This window comes from Cydia pomonella, chromosome 1 (assembly GCF_033807575.1).
Source record: "Cydia pomonella isolate Wapato2018A chromosome 1, ilCydPomo1, whole genome shotgun sequence".
Classification (NCBI taxonomy): domain Eukaryota; kingdom Metazoa; phylum Arthropoda; class Insecta; order Lepidoptera; family Tortricidae; genus Cydia; species Cydia pomonella.
Window position 1 is genome coordinate 6,846,589 of NC_084703.1, and position 21,872 is coordinate 6,868,460.

The 21,872-nt window shown below is 35.2% G+C and overlaps 1 protein-coding gene across 1 annotated transcript in view; it reads right to left on the reverse strand.

Moving 5' to 3' along the window:
* The window catches only part of LOC133523748 (epidermal growth factor receptor), a 149,558-nt gene extending 127,831 nt beyond the window's left edge, over positions 1 to 21,727 (reverse strand). The window contains exon 1 of the mRNA XM_061859568.1: positions 20,984 to 21,727. Coding sequence (XP_061715552.1) covers positions 20,984 to 21,059 — 76 coding nt within the window. The 5' untranslated portion in view covers positions 21,060 to 21,727. The remainder of the gene's footprint in view (positions 1 to 20,983) is intronic.
* Positions 21,728 to 21,872: the final 145 nt, after the last annotated feature.

The window sequence follows — 21,872 nt, forward strand, 5'->3', positions numbered from 1 at the left end:
CCTCGTAGTGTGTAACTAAGTGTAAGGCCTGAGTGGACGCTCGAAGTAGAGCGTGCAGCGTGGCGTCGGGCTCACATCACAAGTGAGCAGCGTGCACTAAGGCAGGACCTACACGTTTGCATTTGTTTAACATGCACGCCGCACGCTCCGCACCGCTGCACGCCCATCTCCAGCGTCCACTCAGGCCTTACACGAAGGGTTGTAAACACACCTATAAAATTATGAGCGATGGAATACAATATCACTATTTCAGTTTTGCTGTTCGTATGCCGCTCCTTACGCTGACGCTCGTTCAGCGCATATATAAACGATGAGATCGTAAAGTCCAGTGTGGAGCCGCGCGCGATATGGTCACGGTTGCCTGCGCCCCATCGAGATGTGCGCATTACATACTACTTTACTATTTTGTTTTTTATTCTTAAAAAAATAACAAATTTTTCACGCGTGTAGTTCCTCAGTGTTTGCGCCTTGAGTATAGGTTTCTTGGATAACTTGGTACATACGAAGAGAAAGAAGAAGAAATGATCCACGCATTTCATGGATGTTTCTTTCGATATTTTAATTGCTGCTGTATTTTCTAATTTCCTACTTGATTATTAAATTTCAACTTATGTCAGCTTCGTTCATTAGCCTGAGGTATCCACCTTGCTTTAATAAATAATATACCGTAAAGCTAATCTTCCGTTACAAATTATTAGATCATTAGGCTTACATGGCTCCTTATTTCACGCTACCCAATTAGAGACGGTGATTTGTGTTCCAATCTTACGCCATTCAAGTGCAGTTATCATTATCTTATTATCGCCTACCCGATTGTATTCTAAAATTCCTAATTGGTCCATATGGTAACCTTATCCCAAAAACAGATGTATACACTAGTTTTAACTAACGGAACTGTCCAGTTGGTGCGATCAGGAGCCCAAACGCGACTGACCAGTTGACGCAATCAGGAGCCTTTATCACCAACTTAACAATTGACATTTGACACTGAACATTTTCTGTACATTTCTGAGTCGGTAAGTAAAAACGGTACATAACATTTGGGTCGTTTGTACGGTAAATTTTCAATGTCAGGCGATAATCGTTAGCGTGGTGAAACAGGGGAACAGGAGCCAGGTGATCGTCTAAATTACCCTAATGAACCGGGTTTCCACTACACGTTTTCCTACACTAAAGAGTAACTCGTTAATATCAGATAGTATTTTGTAGTCTACTTCCAAGGGACCCATTAGTCCGCCATGCTGCCTGATTTACCGCGGGACTACCGCTGGTCACTTCAGTTGTCAATAATCATCAGGGTAAATATTCTTAGTGTCATCACTTCGAATGACCATGTTCATAACACCATTATTTTCACAATTCATCACCCAAGCTGTTAGTTAAAATGGCAAATATTAAACACCTTTGCCAGCTCAATTTCTACCTTAAACGACTGTAAGAAACTTCTATTTAGGTACATAAAAAATAAATCGCTGTACCCACGGGTAGATCATTCGGTTCAACCTACCGTTGCGACTGCACCGCAAATTAAGAGGATAGTGGACGGCAATTTGTTTATGCAAACTGTTATCTTGGAAGTGTATAATGTCATTATCGAAGGAGGTAATAGTTTCTTAATTTCTTCCTGCCAGCTAGGCCCCTTTATTTTTTGATGTACAAATGTATCCCGGAATCACGAAAACTTGTTTGAGAAACAGTAATGAGACTTATAGGATTACGTATTTGTAATTGTACAGAAGACGACAGAAGTTTCATGTGGCGATGGCCGTGACACTTGTAAATGAGATTCGCAGCGGCCTCACTTTTTGCTGTTTCAAACCATTAACCCCATTTCGCGACAACACGCGAGCGAGTGTTTTTATACATTATTTTTACTAACGTAATGACAGCGTGCATGATTTTAGAATATGGATTTTGCCGGTAATCCGTCGTGTGAGACTTGTGAGAGATTATCCCCTAGGGTGATGTTTTTAGATCTAAACTGGGTCTTATAGCGAATGTTAAATATATTATATAATAGTTTTCTTTTCAACACACGACGCAGAGGTCTATAGCTAGAAAAACAATTATATGATATGAACATAACGTATTTTGGATAATGGAATCTTAATGTCAGATTATTGTACCGTTTCTTTTAACAAGAACGAAAGTTGTATCGAGCGAATATTTCTTATACAGGTATGTACTCAGGACCTACAGCGAGCCCCAAATATGCATGGACACATTAGGTATTAATGGAATTCATTCATATAGTAGTCATGCACTTTTGCAGCTTGCTGTACATATTTTACGATAGATGTCTGTTTAAAATAATCGTACATATAGAAGTCAGTCAACATCAGCGTTGGCCATTACGGAGTCACGAATCTCAATTATACTACTACTTAGTAGCGACCGGGCCACAACAGCTATTGGCGTTTGAGCTTACTTAAATACGTATGTAAGTTTCCAAAATGGCCTCTCAGCCGCAACTGACCGCGAATGTTTCAACATTTCACGCGGAAGTAGCTATAATATTTCTCAATTCTTAACTGAGCGTATCTTTTCGCCGTAAAATAATGATTGACATAGGAGATTATAGGATTTATATCATGGATGGCCATACATTCATGCAGTGGGTAGGAGACGCCATGGTTCGCTGGGTAGCGTTACGGGCTGGCGAGCTCCCCACTTCGTGTCGCCTTCGGGAGTGATCGCCGATCTTCGGGCCCGTTTCGGCGCCTAGGTCCCTAATTCCTAGGTGTGTGCGCAATGACTCAACTAATTACTAGGATCTTTGACTGCAATGATATCAGAGTTGTCATTCGGAGTAATTGGTTGGTATGCGATGTGATACATCGAGAACATCGATGGCCCACCGGAGAACTTGTGTACTAACTATATTAGTTTAAAATTAACAGGGGTTTTGTAGTAAGGCTTAGGACTTCAGGCTTTGCTATTCTTTTGAGTCATTACATCACTTAAAGATACTTGTATTTAAGAATTTTAAGAAGTAGTATTGTATAGCACATTACTTATATTGTAGGCTCCTAATATTACATAGTGACTTTAAATGAAATCATAATAATAGAATTAGGTACGTATTATTACATTACCCATTATATTACTTCTGTATTCAAAGACAATTACCATAGTCATAGCTATATTTATTTATCATGCGTCGAGGAAATATCCAAGAATTCCTGTATGGTGACGTAAATAACATGTTATTTAATGTTAGGGATAGAATAGTTAAAAATAGGTATGGCGTTGACAATGAATTGCTAATTTTATATTTATTAATACTTAGGTACACACCATTATAATAGCCTCTCGCCACTTACATCTGAATTACATTAAATAGTGTAACTTGCATGCCCTTCCTAGAATGCGACTTCTACACATTGCACGGAACTCGGACGAAAGAAAGCTTTCCTATAGCGTTGTACTTGCGTGGATGATTTATGAATTCCTTTTAATTATACCTACTCAGGAAAATGATACTAAACGTTATTTGAAAGAGAATGAATAAATGAATAATTACTTTCTGATGATATCTAAGTGATACTGAGAGTCTTCAATAGGTGTAATCAGTTTAGGTCAACTGCACGGATTCAATTTTCCTTTACTTTTTTTCGACCAACTACAACAACATTACAACTACATTGACCAACGAGAGGCTGCTAATTGAGACCTCTGATTGTATACCCAAACTGTCCACATGAGTATGGACAAATTGTACGAGTACTGACAACAGTGACAACGCGGGCACGTCTTGTAAATTGTATTAACACTGACTATCCCCGTTTTCTTTTCATTGCACCCAAGTGTCGCAAAAGGACCTGAAGAGTAGTACGCTATGTGACGGTATGTGTAAATCGTGGCGTACTGCAGCCGCACCAACTACACGTAATTGTTTAATTGTTCTGACCATGGGAACGGTTAAATGATACGCGTAGTTATTCGATCGACCCTATCGCAATAGATAATGTGCCATACTACTTCTTAGTGATTGCAACATATCGCCATCCCGACCGCGATGAGTCGTGGTTGTCTGTTGACTTCTGGGCGACACGGTACCGGTAGCGGGACCACTAGGCGCCGTAGCATGTTAATATTGTGTTGAATGGTATGTTGCTATCCGTAGTATTGATTGAGGTATTGATTTTGTCTTCGAAATATGGTGTTACGTAACTTTTCCTTACATCGTTACCTTAAAATTTGTGTTTTAGTATCCTCAAATCTTAAGTTCTCAACTACCCACAATCATACAATAATTACAGGATATTATTCTATTTTATGGATTTATAAATCCTATGTTCAATTAGGCTTGCGCCTTTCGTGTCTATCTACATTAGGAGCTACAGCTGACTCAATATTCAATTGAATCGTGTCTGCTCACTTAACTACGGTACATTGGTGCTACGGGGTTCTATGTTAGGCAGTAACTGGATACCGCACAGAACCTTATCATACTGACAAAGCATAAGGCTTGGTATGTTGCAAATGCAAAAGGTTTTAAGTCTATTAATGCGATTGTAATTTGTTTATAGGACGATTCATCTCGTTAACGTTTGTCGCATGTAATTACATAATTGAGAATTTGAATGATTAATACGGTATTAAACATTTATAGCCAGCTCCAAAAGTATCGGTGCTCCAATCCATGAGGAAATAAATGGTACTGTATTGCAGGCATATTAAAACAAGTACCTGGGCGACCGAGCTTTGCTCGGTTATAACTATTTATTGTAATATGGTGGTGTATAGGTGATAATCTTAAATAATTTTTTTTACTAAATTAAACTTGTCTAAAACAATACAAATTAAAAAATTATATATAAACTTGAACATATAAAAAAAAAAGTTAATGACCGTGCGAGATTCGAACCCGTAACACTCGTTTCTAGCCGTCCGCGTCTTAACCCGCTGGACCAGACGGACAGTGGCCGGTAACATGAAATTAGCGACCATATTCTGCGTCGAAAGAAAAACGCATGAAAACTCGAAAACACGCGTTTTTCCAAACATAAGACTAATCTAGATCGATTGTTTACCCCCAAAAACCCCAAATTTCAGCAAAATCGTTAGAGCCGTTTCCGAGATCCCGGAAATATATATATATATATATACAAGAATTGCTCGTTTAAAGGTATAAGATTCATTTCAATGTTATTGCTGTAATAAACGTGACCGCGAATGGCAAAACGTCCCATTTGTCGTGCCATAAGGACGAGATTTGCTTGTATCTTTATACGAATAACCTGACAACGCGTCCTTATGGCAAGCGACAAAGTGCGACGTTTTGCCAACCGCGGTCTCATTGATTACAGCAATACTTTTATTACTAATATATAACTAGGCGCAAATATTTTCAAGAGTCATTTTTTAGTGTTTCTACTTGAATTAGGCTTTAGAGGTATGTAAATTGGGACTACTTTACAAAGGTGTACAGCGGGCCCATACTTTTAAGAAACTTTATTAATTACTTTAAACCGTCGAAACTTCCCAAAATGTTAATAATAGTCATCCAAGTGAAATAAATATTACTGTAACGACATTCTATCTACATATATGTAGATAATATTGTTATATTATCAAGTAAGTTAGCAGCACATTTTTTTTGCAGCTACTAAGAAACTGCAGAGTAAATTCAAATAATATATGCAAAAGTGACCTTGTCGTTTATTACTTTTTCACGACTGGGTTATTAGGGACCTTGGTCGAGAGCCAGCCACATTTTACTACAGATGAACACAGCGTAAATTAACGTCTTCTTTAATTATTTTTCGCGAGACAGTTTCTAATGAGGCACAATTAACGTTTTTTGAATATATTTTTTTGTGCTTTTTTTTTGTACATAATTCATTTTTATGGGAGAAATACCAACATCGTTTTTAGGGTTCCATACCAAAAAGGTACCCTTATGGTGCAACTCTGTCAGTCCGTCCGTCCGTCTGTCACATTGCTATATATTATCTCGAGAAGTACTTAAGCCATCGATTTGAAATTTGGAATAGTAATGAACAACGCTAACCCAATATTGGAAGTGTAATTTTTTTTTATATATATTAATTATGGAAAATGGCCAATATACAAAATTTATAGTCTAGTTACTAGGTCAAGTGGGGTACCTATCATTTGAAAGAGCTTAAATGGAACATTACAAATCAATTTTTTTTTTCATAGTGAACTTATGAAGGAAGGAAAATGTAAAAAAAATACCATTCCCCCCCTTATCTACGAAGTTTACGAATAAAAAATTATGATTTTTTTACATAATAATAACATTATCTTAAAAATTACAGGAAAAATAAAATCAGACCATTATCTTGATAACTTTTTTGTTTAATTAACAAAAAACATTTTATAATTTAATTCCATTTGCGGGTGTTTATTATACTTGAAATTCCTATGAGACTACACTAAAGACACCTTCTTTAATAAAACAAAAATTATTGAAATCGGTTTACATGATAAAGAATTATCCCTGAAAAACCAACATACATACAAATTGCACAAATTAAATAGCCAATTTGCCCATTGATGGCACTGTGCACAATTATGCTAATAGTATACTTGTAGTCAAAAGTATTTAGTGATTAAGTTTGTACGGAACCCTCGGTGCGCGAGGTAAACAAACTCGCACTTGGCAGTTTTTTTAGGTTTGCAATAAAGATTATTTGTATCGCGCCTGTCTGTCTTGTATCGCGCCTAGGCTCTATGTATAAGGATTTCCTTTGTATTTTAAGTTCCTCTGTTAGCTTTTTAGGGTTCCGTAGCCAAATGGCAAAAAACGGAACCCTTATAGATTCGTCATGTCCGTCTGTCTGTCCGATTCTGTCACAGCCACTTTTTTCCGAAACTATAAGAGCTGTACTGTTCAAACTTAGTAAGTGGATGTATTCTATGAACCGCATTAAGATTTTCACACAAAAATAGAAAAAAAACAATAAATTTTGGGGGTTCCCCATACTTAGAACTGAAACTCAAAAAATCTTTTTTCATCAAACCCATACGTGTGGGGTATCTATGGATAGGTCTTCAAAAATGATATTAAGGTTTCTAATATCATTTTTTTCTAAACTGAATAGTTTGCGCGAGAGAACCTTCCAAAGTGAAAAAAAGTGTGTCCCCCCCCCCTGTAACTTCTAAAATAACAGAATGAAAAATCTAAAAAAAATATATGATATACATTACCATGCAAACTTCCACCGAAAATTGGTTTGAACGACATCTAGTGAGTAGTTTTTTTTTAATACGTCATAAAATTTAAAAAATTTTTTTTTCATCAAACATATGCGTGTGGGGTATCTATGGATAGGTCTTCAAAAATGATATTTAGGTTTCTAATATCATTTTTTTCTAAACTGAATAGTTTGCGCGAGAGACACTTCCAAAGTGGTAAAATGTGTGTCCAAAGTGGTAAAATGTTGAACAACATCTAGTAAGAAGATTTTTTTTTAATACGTCTTAAATTGTACGGAACCCTTCATGCGCGAGTCCGACTCGCACTTGGCCGCTTTTTTAAATTGGTAAGATTAAAATGAAGCTAAAGTAGTGTTTTCTCATCAGTTACTAAAAGACGTTTATTTAATATTATTTTTGTATCAGCTCACTAACTTCCCTAAAAAAAAAATTGTTTAAGTACCCATCATAGGTACAGCGTGGGCGACGCACCTTTTTAGAAAATGTTTAGTATTAATATTTTGTATATTATTGAATTCTATTGTTTTATTGTTGATTTATGTTCTTTCCTACATTCTGTTATAGTGCATTCTTCTTCTTTTTGTTTCCAACGAATAAAGACTATAAATGAACCAACACATTTTATCATTAATATACAGTCCATACAATCTTGTGTCACCTTGATTTTATTATGTACTGATTTAATTCCCATGTATTTATGGTACACAAAATATAGGTACTTACTTTTAATCATATGAGTTTTGTTATAGGTATTCAGTTTATAATTTATACACAATAGTACGACTACTTAAAAAACACAAATCATTAATTTCTTCCCTAGTTGTAAGTTTAGTTATGTTACGTTTTACTGGCACTTGTGCTTCAGATATAACATGAAATATTTCGTTTATAGAAACATCTATATGAATAAGAAGCTTTCTTTTAGTAAAGCTTCCTTAACTTCCATACTCAGCAAACCTCGCATAGCTCTATGAAGTCTAGGGCGACATTCGAATAAAAAACTGTTACTACTTGCAGCACATCACGCTGTGTATCAAATTTACATAAATGCCTTTGGTTTGTTAAATGTTTTACAGCAGTATGAACAGGTGATTATTTTAATTAAGTATAATTATAATTAATATTGTTTGCCTTATTTGCATTGATTGTTTTGTAACTTGAGCGCCCTTGAGCCCTGGTGTGACTATTTCAAATGTTATCGTTTATCGTTCACTGTAGCTATATACAGATGTTATCTCATGGGAAACCGCGCGGGAAAATATGCGCGGGCTTCTAGTCTTGCATTGCAGAAAAATATTATTTAAACATTTATAAATAATGTTAAGTTACGGTTGGTATGTGTTTTTACAAAAAATAGAAAAACCAAACAGAAGATCCTGAAGGTACCACGTCAAAAACGCATCTTAGGCGAGAATAATATTATGTATGAATTAAAGTTACGGGGGTCGCGGACAAATGGCATATCACACGGGAACTCGTACCAAACATAATCTATTGTAATGCTTCCATTTATGGTCAAAGCGATTTAGCCAATTACATAGCGATTTCGTGTAAGGGTGTTCAACGATAGGTAGCTCTGAAAGATCAACTATTCAGAGGCAGCTGGTATTTTTTTTATATTCATAAAATTTAAGTAATGATTTTGAGTTTATTAAGTTTTTACTAACACTAAATGTATTAGTAAAAAGTATTTGCTTGTTTTTCCATGCGATACCTAAATAAGTATCCTGGCAAATTCCGTACAATAATACTAGATACACTCATCGCCGATAGCGGGACCCTATCGATAACGATAAACGGATTACGAAATACATAGAACTCGCATGTGGGCGGGATGGCGATAAGAGAACATGTGTTTTATAAATGCGCCATCGAGTTTCAACTATGGATCTACCGTTTAACAGCTGGTCGGTTGGTAAGAAGTTAGTTATGAGTACGGACTGGTTGAAAGCTTGGCTGCATACACTGATTTGCCTCATGGTAACTTGTTAAGTAAACATGTAATTATAAACCTTTAAATCCGAAACTCTGCTATCTTCTGATAAAAATAACACTGTTCAACTTATTTACCAAGCAAGTGAGATAAGTGGAAGACCTATGATGAGGTGTTTCTGAGGCGATTAAGTTAGTTTATCTACACACTACACACATATCATAAACCCTCTATGATGCCTTCAAAATCCGTAAATAATGGCTAACATTACGATAAACTGTTTTGTTACAACACATTTCTTATCTGTGATGTTGTAATTGCTTCATAACTTATATCAAAATTGATTTGGTTATACATTCAAATTTGGAACATCTCTGAATGAAAAAAAACAATTCGATTTGGCCTCTATTCTAATATCAATCAAGATGCCTTTTTGTTCGAAATGTAATGAAAAATTCATACAATTTTGACATATCTCGCATGTTAGTTTGTGTCGAATGATACAAAAATAGGCCCCCGACTCTAGTTTGTCTCTGAATTAAAAAAAAAACTACGAATGCGTGACATGCGTGAAAAAAGTTTTAATTTACCGTCATTTGACGTACAGTTTATCTTTTAATTAGTTTTAAGTATAAAAATGAATATGTTTTGTGGTTTTTAAAGTAACTATAGCAAAAGTTTCATGTAAAATGAGCGATAAAAGTATTTCGGTGACGCCATCACATATTCGCGAGCAACGATGCTCCGACGTTGGCTGTAATTTGGGTTAGTGAATATATCATAGAAAGTTTACAATATGTGTGTAGATAAAATAGTGTATCTAATTGTACATAATTAGGCATTAAAACACTCGTGTGATCCTATTACGAAACTCACTTTTTTTTCATTCCGTTCTTAAACTCACACTCGTGTATTTTAATGCCTTTTATTATGTAGCAGTCACATAAACTACTATTAATTTTGAGTCCCTAATTTTAATACTTCCAAAGTCTCGTTGTCTTTAGAGAAAAGTAAAATTTTAGAAGTGTAATAAGTATAAATGACTTAACGGGACTTTAATTTTGTATTAATTATCATTATCACACTCAAACACTCAAAGAGGAGAACAGCCTTCTAGTTACAGAACGTAAGGTGGTAAGAAAGATTCTGGGACCCGTCAAAGAGACGATGGCAGCTGGCGGATTCGGAAAAATATCAAACCAAATATAATAAGTTAGATCAAAGCTCATCGTCTCCGTTGGCTGGGCACCTTGAAAGAATGGGTGAAGATCGTGCTGTAAAGAGGGCATATTTGGGTCGACCGACTGGACACCACCTTGTAGGTCATCCTAAGTATCGGTGGGCGGATAGAGTGGAGGTCTGGAGGTAGGTCTCCGTGAGCTCGGCGTCAGTGAAAACTGGTGTGAATCTGCACAGGACCGGGTAAAATGGCATGCTCTTGTGTGTGAAGCCAAGACTCATTTTGGGTCATTGTGCCAAACTAGTAACTAAGTATCATTATTGTCTTATTGTATTTTAAATACCAGTTCTAAGTTTTGCATTTTTTAACGGTATATTATTTATTGTCTTGACTGATGTCTTTGCGGCTATCTAAGACTTATGAGTATAATAGCGTATGTACACAATAAATATAGGTATAATTGGGTGCGTAGCTCCCGCTGTGCAGATACATATCTATGAACACCGGCCTTGTGGCGTGTCGGTTTGTGTTATTGTTATCTGCGTAATGCTTGGCAAAATCTTAGGACAGCTAAGAATATCAAGTTACTATAAGCTATGTACTTAACGAAATACATTTTATTTAGGTCAGTTTTGTCACACATCACATGGACGTATTGTCAACATATTCCTGTTTTTTTTTCCGTAATATTACAGCAATGCAAACATAGCGATAACAAAATTAACAAATCACAAAGATAAATGAATATCTGAAAATGATACAAACTGATTTCGTAAGATATGGACCACATGGACCATTTGAAATTTTTGATATTACCAATGTTCCAAATTTTAATTTTTTCCGAACTTTAAGACAAAAGGCGACGACGTTACGTGACCGATTCTAATATTATAAACTTTGTAGTAAATATTTTTACGGAATTTGATGTATATTAACCATAGATAGCTATGCCCGTTTCGTATGACTTTTTTTCCATATTTTAATCATTGAGATTTTTTTTATGGAATTTGTATTCCACCATGGTTAATGTACCTATATAATAAATAGTGTAAAAATATTTTCCATACGGCAATATCCAGACACGAAAATGAGAACTACGTTTGTTTGTAGATTCGGTCGTCCACTATCCTCTTAAGGATTGGTTTAATTGACTTGTAAAACACAAGATTCCGTTTAATTTCCACGCTGAAACCAATAACCTACTTAGAGTCGGTTGCACCAAACGTCCCGTCTGCCAGCGTTAAAGAGTTCGCAAAATCGTATTAAACGGGAAATCTCATAGTTCACTGTTGAGTGACGTTAGTCATTCCATCAACGGTGGTTCATGCAACCGGCCCTTAAGGGGCCCACTGATTAACAGTTCACCGAACGATATCGGCCTGTCAGTTATTTGCAAAAGTTGACAATCGCCAATAGCTGACAGGCGGATATCGTCCGGCGAACTGTAATCAGTGGGCCCCTTTAATATCACATGATAAGCTATTAAAAATACTTTGACAACAGATTGGTGCCCGGTTATTACTGATTAAAATGGCAATTAAAAATAAAAGCGCGGTTAGTGGCCGGTTCGGCGCATTGTGGTGGAACAATGCACTCATATTTTGTCAACACGTGCAGTAAGCGATTGTGAACATTGCCACATACCTGTCTGTTTTGGAAATTGTACGCGAATATGTTTAACTTATCATTGTGGGGTTTAGCGCCAGGTAGGCAATATTTATAGTATTAAGACATTGAAAACCTCCCCTAACGGACCGATTCGAACATTAAGATACGTCAAATATTAGGCCTAGATACGACATGGATCGGATATGTCAGTGTCAAGTGACGTTTTTGTTTGATGAAACGTCGTTTTTGACACTGACGTTTTTGTTTGATCCATTTCGCTGATCCATATCGTATCTAGACATTCTAGACCAATATTTGACGTGCCAATCTTAAAGTTTGAATCGGGCCGTATCTTTGATTTTATTGGAATTACATTACACTTTGTGCTTTCTTCTGATGTGAATTATTCCCAAAATAACGTATGTGGTAATTGCATATTATTATGATAACATAACATTAACGAATTCACGTAGCTTGTTATTGCGTTGCGTTGCTTTGTTGTGTCACTTTTGTTTGATATGTTGAAGAAAGGGATGCAATTATTCAAAGGTACAAAACCAGCAAAGTGATTTTTGACCATTACATTATGTAATTATTTTACACGTTTTGTACAAGTTTAACATTTAATTGTTCACTCTTATTGACAGTTAATTGTTTGTTATTAAATGGATTTCCGTTACATCGCGGATCATTTAATAACAATTAGCATTCAATTAATTGGATCTCTAAATATGAATAATCATTTAAATGTCATCTCAGTCATATTTAAATATTTTTGACATGAATGTATGACGCACGAATTTTTACCATAATAATTATTATAATCTGTAAATTTTAAGCTATTTCATATAGCGTGTAAAGCGTAATATTTATTTATTATTCATAATCTTTCGGACATTATTCATTACTAGCTTCTGCCCGCGACTTCGTCTGCATAGAATTAGTACTTTCATAGACCTATTTTATTGTTAATAAAGTATTACAGGTCACAATTTTAAAATTATTTCTACACATCTTACATCTATTATATCTATTTAATGTAAATTATATATATAATATTCCAGTAAATTACACCCCCCCCCCCCCCCCCCTCCTCGCCTATAGGGATGATTTCAAATATAAAAACTATCCTACTGATGTCCTTCCTCGGACCTCAAACTATCTCCATACGAGTACCAATATTTAAATCGGTAACAGGTACCTAACAGACAGAGTTGCTTTCGCATTTATAATATTGGTAGGGATTTTTTGCTGTATAATTTTTTGCCCACTATGAGATTTATCGTGCGTAACACACGCTACATCTGACGCGGTTGAAATTTGTCTCTTGGCTGATTCGTAACTTAAGCCACGCTAAACTGGGGAAACCTGATACACCGAGGCGAGAAAAAATATGCCGCACTCAGAGCATGCGGGCTTATTGTAGATATAAGGTTTTGTTTTTAGAGATTTTTATCTGAGGAGGAAAGTCTGAAGGTTTGAAACTAGAGCTGATAAAATAAAAGTAACAAGAAACTATATTTTTTGACACACTTTTATTGCTGACTGAACTTCATGTCTATTAACTACATCCCGATCCCGATCCATGTTAGCATATTAAATTGCATTGTCATCAGAAGACGAGAGTACTCCAAGCTATGTCCTTGCAACTTGTATTAATACATTTTATTACGTTTAATATGCGTTTTCGCTTAAGACGCGTTTTTGATGCGGTCCCTTCTGAATACGTTTTATAAGCGGGTTTTAGTGTACAGTCGTCATCAGATATACCGGAGCGGTGGAGGGTAGAATCATCATAATCAACCGCGATACGGCGTACAATGTTAATTTTAAAACTAATCTTACATGTAAATACTTATACAAATATCATGACATTACATGTGATGCGAACATAAAATTATTGGTACAGTCAGCATCAAAAGTAGCGGATCAATTAATGCTTCATTAGTATCTACCATCCTGTAACAACTTAACAAAAAGTGATGTCTTTAATATAGAACAACTAAGTAAGACTGTAAGAGATATACCTTTGAACGCGAATTCTAGAAATTTATCTATTTTTGGAAAAGTTATCTGGAATATCAGATACTTTTGGCGCGTTGTTTCATCCGCTACTTTTGATGCTGACTGTACTAAGTCAATAGGTAAATTAATAAATGATATGCCATACTAATTGTTGCACGACGGCATTAAGTGGTCACTTAGCTTATAGTAAGCTTTGTCTAAGCACCATTTATAAATTTTTAGTCCGAATTCAGGTTGTTCAAGTATTTTGTGATCAATGGGATAGCACAAATTAATATGCAGGCATGAGTCTCTACTTCAGACGCTACAGATGGCCCGTACACATTTTTTCCGCAGCTTGAAAATTCTGTCAATTTCTTTGCAATTGCCCCATAAGATTATGCCGTAGCGGAGGTTGGACATTATATGGTCATAAAATGCCGATACCGCTGCTTGCCTGGAAGCAATATTCTTCAATCTACGTAGAGCAAAGATAAATCTGGTTAATTTCTTAACTATGTGTTCAACGTGGACTTCCCGATTACTGTGACAATGTATCATAACGCCTAAAAATCGCAAAGATGTTACGCTATGTATCTTTAAATTTTTATACATAATGTCAATATTTGTGGGGTTACCCTGAGGAGCATGAAATTCCATATAATTTGTTTTATTTAAATTAACTCTTAACTTAATATTATCTAGCCAAACATTGATATCGTGGAAAACAGTATTTACTTCAAATTCGTAAGTAGCAGGGTCTTTGCAGCAAACAACAACGGAACAATCATCAGCAAACAGACAATGAGGACACTTTCATAGAAAATATTTAGAACTAATGTTAAGTTGCTGTAAATTATATTGATATATATAATTTACAGTATAATAACTATGTCTATTGCAATGGAAATGGTTCTTTTACTTTTAAACGATGTAAATCGGATTTTATTTTTTAATTCTTCACCACATCAGCTTTTTTTAGACTTAAAAACTGAAGAGAAAATTGCATTTTTTCCAATAGTGGCTTTTACATTTAAATTGTTTCACGTTTTGTGTTTCACTCGGGAGCAAAGTATATTTAATTTTCGTTCCTTGGTTTGTTTAACCCTTGCAACGTTTGGTTCAATATTGGAATCTTTCGCTTAATAATATACTAATAAACAACAAATTTGCCTCCTTGTAAACAAACAAAGCTTATTTCAATATCGGTCGCCCAATTAACTTTTGTCTTATCTTATTGAAATGTTCATTTATTCATTTATTGTACGGAGAATTTATTTTAGCGTTTCTAGTTTGTCTACCAGTCAAGCTACTTGCCCGGTTAGGGTAGAAACGCCTCCAAAGGCGGCGAGCAAGAGCCGCGATGTCTGTTTATAGATATAATTGGCTAGAAATCAGGAAAGTACTTAGTTGTACGCAGCTCGAACTACCGGCTAGAAAATCCGTAAGAAATCTTTTGAGGTTAGATGACTTTTTTGTTAATAAAAGCAATACAAAAGACAGAAATGAGAGTTAAAGACTGACACTAACTAAACGGTTTTCACTAAATGATACAAATTTGTCCGTTAGCGGCACACGACACCGATAAAACGTGACGTCACATTTATATCAGCCTAATAGCAAGCCAATTCGTTTGTCCAACGTTGCGTTTATACTTATAGCTGCCATACAATTTACTTTTTATTTAAATATCCAGTTTTCGATACTGACTTAATGGTCTTGTTTTTTTTTCCACGTTATTATAATGTATTTCTAGTTTTCTACGTTAACTAGCTTATGTAACGTACCTACATTCGGAAATTATTCGATATTCTAAAACCCTTTAAGCCGAATCGTTGGGAATGTTGGAATGAATCGCTAAATATTGACAATTCGGTAGTTTTGAAATGTAAGTTTGGTATTTGGAATTACTGTATACTAATAGTTTAATTGAATTCGACGAAATTAGAAAATAATACCGTTTTATAAATATATAAATTGACGGCGGAAGTTTTGGTTTTTATACTAGAATTATATTTTTATAGGTATGTGCTTAGGAACAATATATATTTATATGTTGTACTTAGGTTAAGTGCACGACTTAGCAATACATACCTACTTAATAATATTTCGCAAATAGCTAAATAATAATACAAGAGATCCAAATATACGATTAGGTAACATCCTTGTCGTAAATCCCAAGCAATCCAGGTGTCCTTAAAAAAAATACACCAATTACTATACAAAATCAACCCCTTACCATTTGGAACTTAGAGATGCCTCTTCCGCCACGCTGCGCTGAATCAGACGGAAGCGAAATTGAGTATAGTTGGTAAAAAACAGATACGCCACACATCCCGTACACTATTGTTTGCATCGCTAGTAGAGTTCGAGTGTGCATACAGGACCAGAATAATAGCGCCATCGACAACGATTACTTACTACGGATCCTGAGACTAAACTTTAACTGGATCAACTGGCGTTGAGATGAATGCGATCGGCAAGCAATGATAATACCCGCCCAGAGTGCCAGAGCGTAAGTGGATGCACCCGCTGTGAGAAAAAGCAATACATCCTGAGTATGAAACACTTCGGATGCAATTCGAAACTAATGTTTAGACCCTACTTCATTGTGCTCTGACGTATCTACTTGTTTAGGTATTTTCTAAGCATATTATTCGCTTTAATATCTGTGGTAACTTCAGTCATTCAATTTTTCAAATTATATTTATACTGAAAATGCATCTTCTTATCACAAATAACTTGTTTCTTGACTTGTGTGCTTGTGATAACTTTTCTTTCTTTAAAATATAGACAGATCCAAGCTATCTTGGTTTATACCAAGATTGTGAAAACGAATAAATGCATGTCATGGCACACCTTTTTCGCATAAAGTCAGTATTCAACTGTTGGTCAATTTTTACGGTAAAATAAGGAAAAACATTCGTTACAAAGACGGTTACAAATGATAACAATACTCGACCTACTGAACTTTACAAGCCCATGTTTATATTTTTACATGACGTCATTGTTTGGTATTTCTAGGAGTAACCGGAGTGTGTCACTTTGTTAATCGTTCTGAGCGGTTTGGTCCATGGAATGCTTTTTACATAAAATATTTTGCGGTCACCAAATCTTAAAAATAGATTCATTATTAAAAGAATACCAATTAATTGTAATAACATTGCCTTTATGAAGTTATTTATGTAGGTACCTACATGAAATGTGTATATACTTAGTCAAAGTAAAACTTTTGAATACTAAGTTAACTTGTAACTTGGAGAGGTATTTATACTTGGTGTGACTGTGAACCAAGAATCACATTTACGAGTAAATAAGAGTTAACCCCCGTCTTTCCCACATTCACATTACCTACTTAACTAAATCCAATAACATTTGCTCAGATTCACTTTGATAAACGATCTTGAAATGACGATGTCTGTGTTAAATCAACATTCCTTAAATAGTTAGATATTTTAGATTAAGGATTAGTACAGCCATCATCAACAAAATAGTAACGGATAAAAAGGCCAAATATATTGTAACACATTTGTCACCATAGAAATAAGGTCGTGTTCTGATATAATGTCCACTTTTTATCTTTGACATTATCTTTCTTAATTCTAGTGAGATCTGTCCTGAGGGACAATGACGTACTATACGACCTAAAGGCATAAAATGGTTTGACATACGCTGTTTTGCATCGGACCGATGCAAACGCAAGGTACCTACATAGCACGGCACGTTAATTGAGTCAAGTAATCAACACGATAGGTACAAAGATATACAAATGTCCCACCTTATCACAACGGAGTAAGGTTAGGTTAGCGTGAAAAATACTCGTGAGACCGCCATTATACAGTACTTTTTGGTGCAATTTTGTAATAATAATCCTTGAACAGTAATTCACACTGCACAAATAATGTGAGAAGATATTTATACGAGGCGACAAGGTTTGTCAGGTAAAATCGTGACAACAGAAGGTAGGCATGATATTTCTAACTATGAATATTTTTATATAAGCCGTATATTAAATAAGTTTATATTTATAGCTGATTGATACTCACGCAAAAAATAAGGAGCCCTAAGTATTATTTGCGTTGTGCCTTCTGTTGGTAAGTTTTCTTATGCATTCCCTATAATCCACCTTTTTTAGGAATATTGTTAAAATTCCGTTTCCATCACTACCACGGTTGTGCCAAGTGCTTCTATTAAATATATTTATGTCCACATATGTATGAATAGATATAATAACTTCGACATTTTATAAAAAAAACATTCGTTCCAATATTAAGATTAGATACCTAATTTTCTAATAAAAATCGTAAAAAGCAATACGATCGCAGTAACTGTTTGGAACGTAATTTCACTTGGCCTACCAGTAGTAGTAGGTATAACATCGCGAATTTAATTCAGTTTCCATTTCAGAACTAGACCAATAGAAATACTTCTTTCACGAATTAAATTCTAATAGAATTTTGCAGTGAGCTTATTTAATAGTACTTATATTTAGTAAACTTATTTTAGAAAGCTTAAACCAGTGTTTTGATTGGGTTAGCATAAAGCGCTTTTAAATTCTGACAGTGATGAAAATGGTGAAAATATTTTTTATCAATAATATTTTTCGGTAGGTAGGTAGTTATTTTATACATATTTAGTTTATATTTATATTTAAACTCTGATACATTTAGGTTTAGTTCTTTAATTAGTTTTATGTTTAGATATATTTTAGTATGTATATCCATAAAATGGCTTTATGGAGCAAGCATTATCCAGGGAAAAAGAGACAACGGTTGTATGGAGAACTATTGTCTATTACTATTACCCTCTCAATATTCCTACGTCTTATGTGTGAGTGTTTTATTTTTTTATATTTGTGTTTTTTTTTTTTTGTTAGGGTAGGTAGGTACATTAAATTGTCGAAATTAAATAAAACAAAACTTAACGCGGAATATATAGCGGCAACAACAGGGTTGAAGGTACCTAAACATGTTTTTTATTTATTTTTCAAACAACATATTTACTAAGTATCAAAATGAATAAAAAAAAGTAGTTAAACTCGGATGATATGGGTTTTACAGTCAGTTGCTTATAATTTCAAGTTGGCGAATTGTGCTCTGAATTAAACATGTTTGCGAATATCTGATTAATCAAAGCATAAGCAAGTAATTGATGAAATAAATACGTAATATTTTGGTCTAAGTCGTCTATTTTTGAGGTTACTTGAAAATATCCGTTATATGTAAGTATATGTCAACGGCAAACACCAACTGTCAAAACAACAAACTATGCGACAGAAGGAGATGTTTGCTTTGCATCATGTGTTGCTTTTTGAAGCTTAATGGCGCCCTCAAGAAATTTCTAGCAAGCAGCCTTCAAAAAGTATATGACAGTAACCGTTATTATATATTAACACAATTAATTCATACTTTACGGCTCAATTCAAACGCAACGATGCGATAAATCTCTTAAAGATGTATTTACTCGTATAACTGGATTTTACATGAATAATGTATCTTCATTAAGTTTTATTTAATTTTCCTCAGACATTAGGCATCGCATTTTTAATATCAATATTAATTCATAAAATGGGCAAGGTAGAAATCAATTCTTTTCAAAAGTTTATTCTTTGAACTTTCATGAACTGGGGCTGATGACTTATAATAAAATATTGACAGGCTGGTACAAACCTCATACTAGCTCTTATGAATCAACCATGATACAATGCCCAAGCTTTATTGTTTTTTTTCGGACAGTGTACGAGCGAGAGACAGAGAAGAGAGGCCATGCACGGTTTGTGCTTATTCATATGGAGGATTGACAGGGTAGCAGCCTTTGCCTTGCTTTCGGTCGTTAAATATTGGTTGAATGATTACGGCGTGGCTAAAAGTATAGTTGTGTGCGGCTGATATGTTATTAATTAACTCATCCTTTGAAAACTAATAAGACTTTACTCCCAAACAAAGAAAACCTAGTTGAAAACCACCGCTCTAATACACATATAACCAACCATGTGAGTTAAGTGTTAGGTCTGCGCTGTATAACGGTAATCTTGAGATTAGTAACAACTCGCATCGTCTGAAATGACACTTATTCGGCTGATACGCTTGAACGACCTGAGCTCAGACATTAGGACATTGAGAATAGTAAGTGCTTAAGCGGAGAATTCGCTGATATAGATTGAAAAACAAATAAAAACAATTCTAGTTTTAAATTGCTAAACCACTTTTTCTTTACATTGGACAAGCGAATTAGTCCAGACCTGAAATGGCTAAACAATTGTTCTAAATTATTGGGTGCATCCAGACCTAGTGTTAGTTGTTACCCAGTTTATAGGGTCCTGTTTTGAAATTATAAGATCATCTTAGTGTCGGTCTGTCCATCTGTCTGTGTCATCCCATCGTGGGTTCTTTCAACATCTTAGAAGGCAGAATGAAAGCAGTTGTCAATTCTGCTTTATCTTCTTGTATGTGAACGATTATGTGAGTTGCAATAAGTCATTATCTTATTCAATTGTTCTGTAACTCGTCAAAAAAAATTTGACAGAAAAGGTTCAAGGATTGAGTCAATTGAACATTTGATGTAACATAGATATTGAACCTTTTCACCCGATTGTTGCAGAAATTATTTATTTATTATTATAAAAAATACAATTTTTAACCAGATTACTTAGCATAATCTACTTTTTAAAGATTGTTAGCTAAGAAGTATGAAGTTTTCTGTGAAATGCTGAACAGTCTATACTTTGTTTACATATGTAGGTACTTAATGAGTTTATTGGGTCAAGTCTCAAAATTCTGAAATTGGGAGAGAATTAAAGTACCTGTGAATGAAGTATTTTGGGTTACAGTTACAACAAAAGTCATGATGTTGATAGGTACTAATATACGAAAAAACTACAACTATACCAATATAAACAAGTTTTACAACTCTGATAACGATGAAGTCTTTGAATATCTTAATGAATTTAAAACTTCTCAAATCTCTTAATAGGTATATTTACTAATCGTGACTTTGTTTTCAACAGCCTCTTTGCAACAGGCTTGAACTTAACACTAAGATTTAAGAGTAAATGAAAACTTTGGCCATACCTCTCTCCTGGAATTCAGCGGTGCAGCCGGAGAGAAGCAGCGTCCCCAGCAGCACGGTTAACGCACACACAGTCATTGTCACAGTCACAGGCACAGGCACACAGGCATGCTATACAGGCACAGTCATCGCGGTACACGCGCACCCCGCACGGTGGCGTAGCTTTAATGACGCTGCCTGCGCGCGCGCCGCGTGAGTTGTAGCGCCAGATGCGACACTGCCAACTGCCACATACTGCCTACACATATAAAACTTCTAGCACAGACCATTTGGAAGAAAGTTCTTGCTATACAAAATATTTAGAACTGCTGGACGACCCAGATATATATTGGTAGGAGTGGCAGGAGTGTGCATTTGATAGAACCAAATGGCAGGAAAGAGGGGACGCTTTTGTCCTGAAGTTGCCCAGCAGTACAACATTCTATTAGAGTAGCCTGAGTAGACTAGTAAAAAAAGTAGGGACTTACAGTGTTAAACAAAATAAATATTCTGGTGGGCATTGAAGTAAGTAGGTAACAAATATACCCGTTTACTTTCATAGATAAAATGTGGGAAATGACAAATGTCTAGTTAAAAAAAATGGTTAGCTAAAAATTTAACTTTTCACCAATATAACTAGGTACTGTACCTACTATATTATTTCTGATTACTTCGGAATGATTTTAACGACTTAAATATTTGTATAAAATAATTTAGATAATCACTTATAGTCCCAAAAATATCTATAATGAAAAATGTTTACGGCCGGTAAAACTTCCCACTTTGTCGCTTGCCGTAAGGACGAGATTTGCTTGTATCTTTATACGAATAACCTGTCAAAGTTTCCATATGGCAAGGGACACAGTGGGACGTGTTGCCGGCCGTGGATACAAATGAACATGTCAAAATTCG